Genomic DNA, 13779 nt, shown 5'->3' on the forward strand with positions numbered 1-13779 from the left:
ATATATATATTTACATATATATTAACATCTATATATTTACATCTATATATTAAGATACATATTATTGCATCTTAATGGTTTTTGGGTTTGTTTTTTGTTGTTGTTGTTGTTTTTGCATCTTAATGTTCTTTATGTATCTTGGAGCTCTTTCCATATCAGCAAGTGGAGATCTCATTCTAACATTTGTATATTTTATGATTGTACCAATAATATTTTATGTCCCCCATTAATAGACAATTTTTTTTGTTTTAGGGGAGCCTGGGTGGCTCAGTCAGTTAAGCATCTGCCTTTAGCTCAGGTCATGATCTCAGGGTCCTGGGATTGCCCGCATCAGGCTCCTGGCTCAGCAGGGAGTCTGCTGGTCTCTCTCTGCCTCTCCCCCAGTTCATGCGTGCACATGTTCTCTTTCAAATAAATAAAATCTTTTTAAAAAATTTAAAAATCAGGGATCCCTGGGTGGCTCAGTGGTTTAGCATCCCCTTCAGCCCAGGGTGTGATCCTGGAGTCCAGGGATCGAGTCCCACCCATATCAGGCTCCCTGCATGGAGCCTGCTTCTCCCTCTGCCTGTCTCAGCCTCTCTCTCTCTGTGTCTCTCATGAATAAATAAATATAATCTTTTAAAAAATTAAAAAATCTTTTAAAAAATAAAAAAAGTTTTGATGATTATTGTACAGTGACTGAGTGTATCTGTTTCCCTAGATAATGGCTAACACTGGGTATTAGTAAACTTTAAAATTTTGTCAGGTTCAGCTGTGGCCACCACTGTTTTATGTACATACCTGTAGTCAAATGTCCTGACATGACTTTAATTGATGTTTACAGATTTTTTACTACACTGTTAGCTTCCTGAGGACACCAACTAAAGTGCATTTCTCTTAGCATTGTATTTGACACACAATACTCTGCAAACGTTTAATAAATTGGAGTTGACTTTAAGGCTTTGAGATGCCCCTGAACTAGGAGTCAGAAGAGGTGGTTCAAACAAAAAAACCAGCCCCTAATTCTCTCTGGCTTCCATTTCCACAATTACAAAATGCATGTGTAATATTAGATTTTTCTTGGGGCACTGGGGTGGCTCAGTCAGTTGAGCATCTGGCTCCTGATCTCAGTTCAGATCTTGATCTCAGGGTGGCAAGTTCAAGCTCCAAGTTAGGCTCCATACTACTGAGCGTGGAGCCTACTTAAAAAAATAAACTAGATTTCTTTCTACAGTCCTTTTCAGACCCCAAATTATATGCTTCTAAGAAGGAAATTAATGTTATTCATCTTGTGATTTCTTTACATGCCAATTCAAAATTCAAGAAACTAATCACTAGTCCTAAAGCAATCTTCACCATATTTTTCAGTACCACATGTTTTTCAGTGTAAGTTATTTTAAAAATATTAAGATATCAAAGATTTTTAGAATTTTCCATTGTAAAATCTACAAACACTTCAAGGAAAAGGTATTTGGTTCCAAGATCCTTGTTCTATTAAAATCTAGACCTTACCAAAAAAAAAAAAAAAAAAAAAAAAATCTAGACCTTAAGTCTATTCATAGTTTTCTTACTGTCTCTTGGGCTAAATTATTTTAAAGATTTTATTTATTTGAGAGAGAGGGAGCACAAGGGTGAGGGGCAGAGAGAGAGAACCAGACTCCCCACTGATGCCTGATGTGGCGCTTGATCCTAGGACTCTGGGATCATGACCTGGGCCAATGGCAAAAGCTTACCTGAATGAGTAACCCAGGTGCCCCTCTTGGGCTGAATTCAATAAGCAAATTTTTTAAAAAAGATTTTATTTATTTATGAGAGACACACAGAGAGAGAGAGAGAGAGGCAGAGACAGAAGCAGGCTCCATACAGGGAGCCTGATGTGGGACTCAATCCCGGGACCCCAGGATCATGCCCTGAGCCAAAGGCAGGCGCTTAACCGCTGAGCCACCCAGGCATCCCTAAATAAGCAAATTAATTAAAGTACTGTGCAATTGCTTCTTTAAAATATTGGTCATTAAAATTGTTAGGGAGTTACCAGCTATCTTCATCATTATTAAACTGTGGCCATATATACATCTATAAACAATTTTTTGTTCCAATAGATCTTTATCAGATTATGTTTATGCCCACTGTTTCTGAACAGAGTCAATCACAAACATGAGGTCTAGCCATGCTAATAATATAGGACTAGCCTCACAAAATGTCCTAAAAAATAGCTTGTCCTGCTCCTGCATACCATAATCTCTGCTTGAGCCCTCATTTTCACAACCATACCAGACCTTTGCTAACTAGGGATTTGCAGTATTACTAGTGACATCTGAACAGAAGTCATGACACGTTAACATTTTAAAACACCCCTCTTACCACTTCTTTAAGCTGCTTTAGTTCTTCTTAGGTATTGAATAGTGGTAGGGTGATTTGAGTAACAGAAGTCTGACATTTTATACTGATCAAAAGCTTATGTCGGCAAAAGAATCTACTGGCCGGCCACCCTTTGTGGGGTGGCTTTAACCCTCTTTCAGTACCCTTTCTACCACTAGCAAATAATCTTCCCTCTTCTGATAGCCCTGTTTTTATGGTTTTGCTCTTAGAAATAATCTCTTTTAAATAAATTTATTTTTTAAAAAAAGAAATAATCTCTTTTGGGGCACTTGGGTGGCTCAATTGGCTAAGCGTCTGCCTTCAGCTCAGGTTATGATCCCGGGGTCCTTGGATCAAGACCCGCATCAGACTCCCTGCTCAGTGCGGCATCTGCTTCTCCCTCTGCCCTCTGCTGTGCTCTCTCTCTTGCTCTGTCAAATAAATAAATCAAATCTTAAAAAAAAAAAAAAAAAGTAATCTCTTTAAAGGATTAGAACCCAACAGACTTGGTAAATCTACAACTACTAAAAGTTCCATCAAAAAAAGCAGACTTGGGCAGCCCGGGTGGCTCAGTGGTTTAGCGCCGCCTTCAGCCCAGGGCCTGATCCTGGAGACCGGGGATTGAGTCCCACGTCGGGCTCCCAGTATGAAGCCTGCTTCTCCCTCTGCCTGTGTCTCTGACTCTCTCTCTCTCATGAATAAATAAAATATTAAAAAAAAAGACTTCTGCATAATAAATTTTCACAGCTTTGGTGTTTTGGTCACGTTGACCTTGGATAAGTCATTTAATTCCCTGGAGCCTTAGGAAAGGAATGCATTTCTTTAGAAAAACAAAAGATGGAGATTATACTTGGGATGCCTTTCCCTACAACCAATAGTTTGAGTTTTTCACTTCATTCATTTAGAATGGGGACTTTTAATTAATTTTAGGATCAAAAACTCCCATGGGGCATGACTGGTTCAGTCAGTAGAGTGACTTTTACTATCTTGTGAGTTTGAGCCCCATGTTGGGTACAGAGCTTAGTTTTAGTTTTATTTTTTTTTAAGATATTTATTTATTTATTTATTTATTTATCTATTTATTTATTTATTTATTTATTTATTTATGAGAGAGAGAGGAGAGAGAGAGAGAGAGGTGCAGAGACACACACAGAGGGAGAAGCAGGCTCCATTCAGGGAGCCCGACGTGGTACTCAATCCCTGGTCTCCAGGATCAGGCCCTGGGCTGAAGGTGGCGCTAAACCGCTGAGCCACCTGGGCTGCCCCAGAGCTTAGTTAAAAAACAACAAAACTCCCATGGAGGGCTAGTGGCAACCTCTTGAAACTGTGAGCAAAATTTTGAATACACGTTTTCCTATAATGATGGTCTTCAGTTATTAAGCACATTGAACATTTACTATATGTCAGGAAGTAAGCTAGGATTTCCATAGGTTTTCTGACCTGATCCTCATAATAGCATTACTAGGTAGAGGTAAATAAAATTATTCGATTTTTATCCCCATTTTACAAATGAGGAAATAATTTAAAATTTTTTCTTAGTAACTTTTCCAAAGATGAACTAGATCTGTCTGACCAGACAAGAGGTGGTGTTTAAACAACTCCACAACAAACAATAATAAACGACTGTATGCTGGGTATTAAGAAGGCATCATACTTTTTATTAGTTTGTTATAATACAATTCACAATAAATTTGGGAAGCATTTTGTATAGAGCTTAGGCTTTAAGATCTTTCTTGTACATCTATTCAATTTTCATAGCTGTCCATGAGGTTTATATTTGAGGCAACATGGGACAATAAGTCAAACTCCCTTGCCTTTAGTCTCTACCTCTGTAGCTTTAGGCAAGTTATTTGCTATTTCTTGGGTCTCAATACCTATTGTTTGCAGGGTTTTTGTGAAAATTAGACATAATATACTTAAAACTTTAGTGATACATATCTAGAAGGTCCTCCTTAAATGAGAGGCTATTTCCAGACTGCCTTCTTCACCCAAAGGGACCTGGCCCGTAAGCCCTTGCAGACCTCTTTCATTACTTAGAATCATAATTCCATCAGTCAAGTTATTCTCCCCTATATGTATTTTTCTTCTATCTGGGGGCTCTTCTACAAAAAAACTTTTTTCCCCTAGCAACTACCTTTAACGTTTATGTTCACAATAACCTTAATATTTAGCATTACGTGATTAATAGGTGCCCATTAGACAGACCTGCATGTTTACTTTACATAAAAAACAGCTAATTTTATTGAGCACTACTTACCCCAGACAAGGTATTCTTTATAGGATTACAAGTTCACACGTTGCCTAGATGGCAACCCAAGGATTGTGGACCCTCTTGGTCATACATTACCTCTTCTCCATTTGAACACAATATTCCTTCAGCAACAAGCCTATGAAGTCTACACACATGCACTGAAAAGTACTATGTAAAATATGAAATTGGCAGCATCTGCCCCCTCGAGATCAGCTACAGTATTAAAGAGGTAAAGAAAATATAGGGTGCAAAAGGTCTGTACTGAATTCAAAGACTTTCAGGAAGAATTTGTACAATTTCAGGCAACTTATAATTTTAAATACTTTAAGCAAAATACACTTCATAATGTATCGCTAAAGAAAAAATAAAGTTTGGGAAAAAAGTTACAAGTGACAAATTTTGTACAGTTTTTGAAGATAAAGTATTAATGTAGTGTTATTTGAAAAACCTTTATTGTTGTATCAGGAATACTGCATCCTATAATTGGGCTGTCTTTAGTGAAAGTAGGAATAAGGATTACAGAGCAAACGAATTCTGACCATAGATTTTGAAAAAATTTTATGTGGCTTTAAATTATCTTCTAGATTAATTAATTATAAAAGTTTTACCTCCTTTTTGTTTTGACAACTGAAAATTACGAAAGCTGTTAGTTTTGTCTTCTATTATTGGAATAATTTAGTTGACTTAAAACCGCAGATGGTGTTATATAATGAATATGGAACATCAACAAAGACCTAAATTATATCCCTTAACTCCCTCACTCCAGTGGTGCATGTGTGTATAATCTCTTACACAAAGAAAAATGTCACATAAATCACCATGACATATGAACAGAGTCAGAGAAAACAGAAAAATGTGCTACCCAATAAGCTTCTCAATGCTAATTCTTAGAAGTAACAACCTATAATATCTGTATTAATGGGAGGGAATTATGTGTAGCAGGTAAGAATAGGCTTTGGATTCAGAAAGAACTAGGCTCCAGTCCTTGAATTTTGCTGTGACCTTAGGCAAGCTACCAAATATCCCTAAACTTCAGTTTCTTCATCTGTAAAATGAGATAACACTACCTCACAGAGCTGCAGCAAGGACAAAACAAGATAATACATATAAAACCAGAGAGCTTAGCACAGAGAAAAAGCTGAATAATCATTACCTATCATTATTATGATTATTATAGTTATCCAAGATACATATCTGATATATGATAATATTATACATATTCTATTTACCCAGCTTGACAGAATGCTCAAATCTTTACTTTAGCACTAGAAAACAGTGGGTCCTAATGGAAGTTCTTTTTATTTCATCCATTTTACAAACATAAATGATCAATGAAAATGAACAACTCACATTTTAAGAATTCTGTGTCACAGAAATTGCCAATATTTTTATGTGAAAGAGCATCTGTATACGTTTATTGAACTATTTAACAACGTTTACACAAAATACATAAATGTCTTTGAAACCTCAAAGTTCACTGATAATTGCAGTATCATTTTCAAATAAGCAAGGTACAACCTTAAATATTACATTATTCAGATTATTTTTTAAAGAGATAAACCTGTAGATCACTCCAACATAACTGTCCATTAATTATTTGTAACAAAATGGGGTTCCTAGTAGAAGTTTCAGCATATGGATGGTTCCTCTATTGCCTGGGCACCCTCTGTGACAGCTTTGACACATTTAGCCATTGTCTGTGAGGCTCTGCTAATGGAGTCTGAAAGATATTTAAAAATTTGCATTTTGATAACACGATTGTTTTAAAAGCACATAGTAAAACTTTGTTGCACACATTTAGGAACAACAACAAAAAAAGACTATAAAATTCTATGTAAATAGAATTTACACCCACACATGGGTGGCTCAGTGGTTGACTGCCTTTGGCTCAGGGCATGGTCCCAGAGTCCCGGAATCCGAGTCCCACATCGGGCTCTTTGAGAGGAGCCTGCTTCTCTCTCTGCCTGTCTCTGCCTCTCTCTGTGTTTCTCATGAATAAATAAAATTAAAAACAAACAAACAAACCATAAAATGGCTGGAGGCCTAAAATGTCGTCTTAAAAAATTCTATGTAAAAATATGTGAGAGAAACAAATTCAGAAAATAAGCTAAATGTTTTTAATAAGTACTCCTAGGAATGATTAAATAATCACATACAGCCACATAATATGCCAGTATGCAACCATTATAAATACTATAGAGAAGTACTAAAGACAGGACAAATATGTACACAATACTGTCACTGAAAAAAGTTTATAAAATAGTACGTGTACTAAAATCCACTGAATCTAGTGAATTTTATGGTATGTGAATCATATTTCTTTTTTTTTTAATTTTTTAAAACCACAATGAGATACCACCTCACACCAGTGAGAATGGGGAACATTAACAAGGCAGGAAACAACAAATGTTGGAGAGGATGCGGAGAAAAGGGAACCCTCTTACACTGTTGGTGGGAATGTGAACTGGTGCAGCCACTCTGGAAAACTGTGTGGAGGTTCCTCAAAGAATTAAAAATAGACCTGCCCTACGACCCAGCAATTGCACTGTTGGGGATTTACCCCAAAAATTCAGATGCAATGAAACGCCGGGACACCTGCACCCCGATGTTTCTAGCAGCCATGTCCACAATAGCCAAACTGTGGAAGGAGCCTCGGTGCCCATCGAAAGATGAATGGATAAAGAAGATGTGGTTTATGTATACAATGGAATATTACTCAGCCATTAGAAACGACAAATACCCACCATTTGCTTCAACGTGGATGGAACTGGAGGGTATTATGCTGAGTGAAGTAAGTCAATCGGAGAAGGACAAACAGTGTATGTTCTCATTCATTTGGGGAATATGAATAATAGTGAAAGGGAATATAAGGGAAGGGAGAAGAAATGTGTGGGAAATATCAGAAAGGGACACAGAACATAAAGACTCCTAACTCTGGGAAACGAACTAGGGGTGGTGGAGGGGGAGGAGGGCGGGGGGTGGGGGGTGAATGGGTGACGGGCACTGAGGGGGGGCACTTGACGGGATGAGCACTGGGTGTTATTCTGTATGTTGGTAAATTGAACACCAAAAAAAATTAATTTATTAAACCGCTGAGCCCCCCCCCCCGCCTGCCTGTGAATTGTATTTCAATAAAACTGTCAACCCCTCCCCCCTAGTAAATGAATAATCGTATTTTTTGTTTAAATAAATATTTGTATATCCCTATATGATTGACAAGATATCAAAAAAATAAAAGTAATTTCTACATAGTGAGATCATAGTAACTGTTCTTTGCTCTTTGGGCTTAGGTACACATTCTACAACAAACATAACTTTTATAACTAAAAACCCAATTAAAGGGATCCCTGGGTGGCGCAGCGGTTTGGCGCCTGCCTTTGGCCCAGGGCGCAATCCTGGAGACCCAGGATCGAATCCCACATCGGGCTCCCGGTGCATGGAGCCTGCTTCTCCTTCTGCCTGTGTCTCTGCCTCTCTCTCTCTCTCTCTGTGACTATCATAAATAAAAAAATTAAAAAAAAAAAAGTAAAAAAAAATAAAAACCCAATTAAAAATAATCTTAAGTTTAAAAAAATATATATATCTGCTTTTAGAAAATTTAAAATCGTCAACTACTTCATAACACAGATGCAATATCAAGTGTTATATTATATCAAAGGTAAGATATTCAGTGAACAAGTTTCAGTAAGTCCACATTCCTTAGAAACATCCCTAACAATGTCCATCAGAAGCACTCTTTAACATACTTCACATTTAAGTGTTTTGTGTTTCTAATGTAATTCTCAGAAAAACTTTCAGAGTTGTCACTTACAAAAAATCTCCCTAAATTGCTATATGGTGATTTTACACACAACAGTAAATTTTATATTTAAAATCTGCTTAGGGACGCCTGGGTGGCTCAGCGGTTGGGCATCTCCCTTCAGCTCAGGGCGTGATCCTGGATTCCTGGGATCAGGATCGAGTCCCACATCAGATTCCCTGCATGGAGTCTGCTTCTCCTACCTCTGCCTGTGTTGTGTCTCTGTCTCTCTGTGTGTCTCTCAAAAATAAATACAAATCTTAAAAAAAAAAAAAATCTGCTTACATTTCAGAAATAAAGGAAATTAGAATAAAATCAGAAAATGAACATTAAAAAAAAGAAAATGAACATTACTTCTGATGTTTCAAAATTTTCAAAGGTTAAATAAAAATATCAAATATTCTCATTAACAGGTTGGAATTGTAATGCTAAATTAGGTGATCTCATTCCTTCCTGCCTTTCATATTTGGCAATCATGCTAACACAAATGCATACCTGTCATGTAGAAGTCTTTTATTGTTAGCTGAGGTGGAACAAGTGGATCAGCAAGAAGTTGCTGGTTCACTAGCTGCAAAAAAAGGGATTATGAGATCAATGACAGAACTGAAAACTAACATCCTAGGATTTACTAGTATGAAAACTACATACAGGCAAGTTTTTACCTTGGAGAGCTCATTTGCTTGCTGGAAATAATTGGCTCCTTCCACATCATCATATCGGACAAGATTAGGAGAGACTTCTTCCAATCTGTGCCTTACTTGATCCAGAGTATCATATGGAAGGGTCATACCTGCAATCTATAATTATCAGGTTCCCAGAATTGACACAGAGCTTTAGTACTTAAAAAATTCAAATAATACGTAATTGAAACTATAGTGAAATGTTGTAGTAGTGAAAATTCTATCAGTGTCCATTAGCATGTACATTAAGTGGTTAAGTGGAGAACACAGATGTCAAAAATTCTAATTCATAAACAGCTATCAGTACATAGTAATTTCTCTTTAGGAATTAGACTAAGTATGAAATAAATGATTAAAGAGATAATGCAGGACACCTGAGTGGCTCAGTGGTTGAGCATCTGCCTTCTGCTCAGGGAGTGATCCCAGGGTTCTGGGATCAAGTCCCACATCAGGCTTCCCACAGGGAGCATGCTTCTCCCTCTGCCTATGTGTCCACCTCTCTCTGTCTCTCTCATGAATAAATACATAAAATCTTAAAAAAAAAACGAGATAATGCTATGCTAAATTTGAATGCTTTTGCTAACCTGATATTGATTATATACAAAGTTTACAGACAATTGTGCATTATTTTAAATCTATGCTTTCTCTTTATAATAAAAAGAGTTAAATAAAAAGAGTTAAGTATTTTTAGGCAAAACAAGCCAAAAAATAAAAACATCAATATCAAACACCCATTTTCTGAATACATTTGTCCTACGGGGATTATTCAATCATCTCTGCACATCAGACTTGCATCCTCTTGACTCTGAAAATCATTTTGACAAGCTAACAAGTGAAACATCCTATTAGCAGCATCACTAAGAACAAATACCTCAGAGAGGGCTCTTAGAATTTTCCAGTCTTCTCTTGCCAAGCCAGGAGGTGTCACTGCTACTTTAGTCTGCTGAGCTCGGCCCTCAGTATTGACATAGGTAGCAGATTTCTCCGTATAAGCAGCGCCTGGGAGAATAACATCAGCTATAGGAGCACCAACGTCACCATGATGTCCTGTGAAAAGATGGAAAGTGGCAAGCCATATTTTGGCAAAAAATTGATTAGGTATTATACATGAACACAGGAAAGATCCTTTTAAAATCCCATTAAGAGGGCTCCTGGGTAGCTCAGTCGGGTTAAGCCTCTGCCTTCAGCTTAGGTCATGATCCCAGGGTCCTGAGATCTGATTCCCACAATAGGCTCCCTGCTCAGCAGGGAGTTTCCTTCTTCCTCTGCTTCTGCCCTTCCCCCTGCTCGTGCACACTCTAGCTTTCTCTCTCAAATAAATAAAATCCTTAAAAAGAATAAAGATAAATCCATTAAGTATTACAGAAGTGTTTACAAGGGGATCCCTGGGTGGCTGAGTGGTTTGGCGCCTGCCTTTGGCCCAGGGCGTGATCCTGGAGTCCTGGGATCGAGTCCCACATTGGGCTCCCAGCATGGAGCCTGCTTCTCCCTCTGCCTCTCTCTATCTCTCTATCATGAATAAATAAATAAATAAATATTAAAAAAAAAAGAAGTTTTTACAAAATTACAATATATAAAACAATATAAAAGTTTCGGGGGATGCCTAGGTGGCTCAGTGGTTGAATGTCTGCCTTCAGCTCAGGGTATGATCCCGGTCCAGGGATCGAGTCCTGCATCGAGCTCCCTGCAAGGAGCCTGCTTCTCCTTCTATGTCTCTGCCTCTCTCAGTGTCTCTCATGAATAAATAAATAAAATCTTAAAAAAAAAATGTTTTGTTTTGTTTTTTTGAAAAAAGCCCACTTTACCCACAATTCAACTTCCTTCCCAAAGAAAATTACTGATAAAAATTTGCTATGTAACTTCTCAGACGATTTTTTGTAAATACAGCAATATGTAGAATATCATATATAATCATGGGTGACTAAGTATATTATTTCTTTTGATGATTACAAAGTAGAAATACTTAGCTGTTAGTGAAATTTGATTAAATAGACTGAAATGGTAAAGGAACAAAAAATGTAGAACAGGAATGACAGTGATAATACTGAAAAGAATATAAACAGGATATTGTAGAAAACAATATGACTGAAATAGTATAATGAGAATTTTAATAGTTTAACAAAAACTGTTAGAAGGAAAAAAATCTGAAGTTAAATGAAAGAAAGTTATAAAACAATATATGAAGTCTCATCTCACTTGTATACATTTTCACATATACATAGAAAAATATATGAAGCATACATTTTTCTTTTCTTTAAAGATTTAATTTATTTATTTGTGCGAGAGAGAGAGAGAGAGAGAGAGAGGCAGAGACAAAGGCAGAGGGAGAAGCAGGCTCCATGCAGGGAGTCTGACGTGGAACTTGATTCCGGGTCTCCAGGCCCTGGGCTGAAGGCAGCACTAAACCGCTGAGCCACCCAGACTGCCCATGAAGCATATATTTCTAAAGCCATCATCAATGATTATTTCTGGATAGGACTAGGAACTGGATATAATTTATACATTTTGTTTTGTCAAACTAAAGATACAGAATATTATATAAAGCTCTTTATGTGCCATGGCAATAAAAAGCCTATTATAAATTTATGGTGTTTGTGTGAAAATGGAGAATTATATAATACTTTTTTTCTGTAAAATATCCAAGAATATGGATATTCTGAACTCTGAACTCCATTTGTTCCAGGGAAACTTGATTGTTCAAGAAAATGAGTCAAACACAAAACAAAGTACTGGGGTACCTCTGTGGCTCTATGGTTGAGTATCTGCCTTTAGCTCAGGTCACGATTCTGGTGTCCAGGATCGAGTCCCACATCCTCCCCATGGGGAGCCTGCTTATCCCTCTGCCTATGTCTCTGCCTCTGTGTCTCTCATGAATAAATAAAATTAAAAAAAAAAATAAAACAAAGTACTGTCAAATATACTTCATTAAATGCCCTATAACTCAGCACTCACGATTTTTTAAATTTTTAAATATTTATGTAAAAATGCTTTCCTGCTTACATAATAATGCTAAATATTCTTTGAAAAGCTGAAATTTAAAAAAAAAGCTGAAATTTAATGTTATATAATACTTAATTATATAAACAAACCATAATTTAACCATTCTTGTTGCTGAGGCATTTAGATTTCTTCTAATTCTTTATTATTAAGTATCATTAGGTAGTAATTTTTTTTTTATTAAGATTTTATTTATTTGAGAGAGAGAGAGAGAGAAAGAAAGAGAGAGAGAGAGAAAACGAATGAATGGGGACAGGGAGAAGCAAGCTCTTCCCTGAGCAGGAAGCCCAGTGCAGGGCTTGATGTCAGGACTCTGGGATTATGACCCGAGTGGAAGGCAGATGCTTAACTGACTAAACCACCCAAGTGCCCGACCAGGTAATAAATTCTTAATAACAGTATCAATTACATAACTTATAAAACCTATAATCTGCATGTAAAAAAATATTGGGGGTTATGTGTCTAAAATTCTTGAATGGAAAATATTCAATCCACTAAATATATTGTCATACAGTTTCTAATCTACACAACATTGGATTCTCTTCTGTTTCTGGTGTCACAGATGTTACTTACCTTGATAAATAATGAAACAATCCTTTGGCAAATCCTGTCGAGTGATACAACCTCCATCTGCTCCCAGGAGAAATAGCACTTTGGGAGGGTTCTTACGAATTGCTTCCACCCCGGGTTTATAGCCAAGGTCCAAAGCAGCTACTTGGCTTGCAATCCTGTAAAACAATTACAGATTTTTAGCATACCTGCAGTGTTATCATTACAAAGAATTAAATGTGATTTTTGAAATGATACTTAATCCTTTTTCTATTCAATGCTGACAAAGGCTTTCCCTCATCTTCTTAACCCATTATAAAATAGATGTCAAAACCAGAAATAGCAATATTTTACTGTTTTAAGAACAGCAAACAAAGAAACAAGATGCTTAGAACACTGTCTCCATGAGATATATTTTATTTTATTTATTTATTTGTTTTTAAAGATTTATTTATATTTATTCATGATAGGGAGGTGGGGGGGGGAGGCAGAGACACAAGCAGAGTGAGAAGCAGGTTTCATGCTGGGAGCCCGACGCGGGACTCGATCCTGGGACTGGATCCTGGGACTCCAGGATCACGCCCTGGGCCGAAGGCAGGCGCCAAACCGCTGAGCCACCCAGGGATCCCTCTTTATTTTATTTTATTTATTTTTTTTTAATTTTTTTTTTAATTTATTTATGATAGTCACAGAGAGAGCGAGAGGCAGAGACACAGGCAGAGGGAGAAGCAGGCTCCATGCACCGGGAGCCCAACATGGGATTTGATCCCGGGTCTCCAGGATCGCGCCCTGGGCCAAAGGCAGGCGCCAAACCGCTGCGCCACCCAGGGATCCCTATTTTATTTTTTAAGGGGAGGGAAATGCAGCAGAAACAGCAGAGGGACAGGGAGAGGAAGAATCCTAAGCAGGCTCCATGCCCAGCACAGAGCCTGATACTAGGCTCATCTCATGACCCTGAGATCATGACCTGAGCTAAAATTAAGAGTCAGATATGAAACAACTGAGCCACTCAGGCACCCAACTTTATGAGATACTAGTTAATAAAATAATTCTGGAAACTTTATGCCAATTGAAATTGTCCTAAACTGATTCTTACTCAATATGACAAGATATAAAGCACACAATAAGCCAAAAACAGTCACCAGAAAAAAAGTCAAGATGATTTT

The 13779-nt window shown here is 37.3% G+C and overlaps 1 protein-coding gene and 1 long non-coding RNA gene across 3 annotated transcripts in view; one reads left to right on the forward strand and one right to left on the reverse strand.

Annotated features, from left to right (window-relative positions):
* Positions 1–7489, forward strand: part of LOC129522771 (uncharacterized) — a 34959-nt gene extending 27470 nt beyond the window's left edge. Inside the window, exon 3 of the long non-coding RNA XR_008666985.1 lies at positions 6941–7489. This is a non-coding gene — a long non-coding RNA (uncharacterized LOC129522771). The remainder of the gene's footprint in view (positions 1–6940) is intronic.
* Positions 3975–13779, reverse strand: part of NDUFS1 (NADH:ubiquinone oxidoreductase core subunit S1) — a 34221-nt gene continuing 24416 nt past the window's right edge. For both annotated transcript variants that reach the window (XM_055345159.1, XM_055345158.1), the window contains 5 exons: positions 12638–12792; positions 9939–10114; positions 9050–9184; positions 8883–8955; positions 3975–6308 (listed from right to left, as the gene is read on the reverse strand). In XM_055345159.1, coding sequence (XP_055201134.1) covers positions 6217–6308; positions 8883–8955; positions 9050–9184; positions 9939–10114; positions 12638–12792 — 631 coding nt within the window. In that variant the 3' untranslated portion in view covers positions 3975–6216. The remainder of the gene's footprint in view (positions 6309–8882; positions 8956–9049; positions 9185–9938; positions 10115–12637; positions 12793–13779) is intronic.

Source organism: Nyctereutes procyonoides, unplaced genomic scaffold (genome assembly GCF_905146905.1).
Source record: "Nyctereutes procyonoides isolate TBG_1078 unplaced genomic scaffold, NYPRO_anot_genome, whole genome shotgun sequence".
Taxonomy (NCBI): Eukaryota; Metazoa; Chordata; class Mammalia; order Carnivora; family Canidae; genus Nyctereutes; species Nyctereutes procyonoides.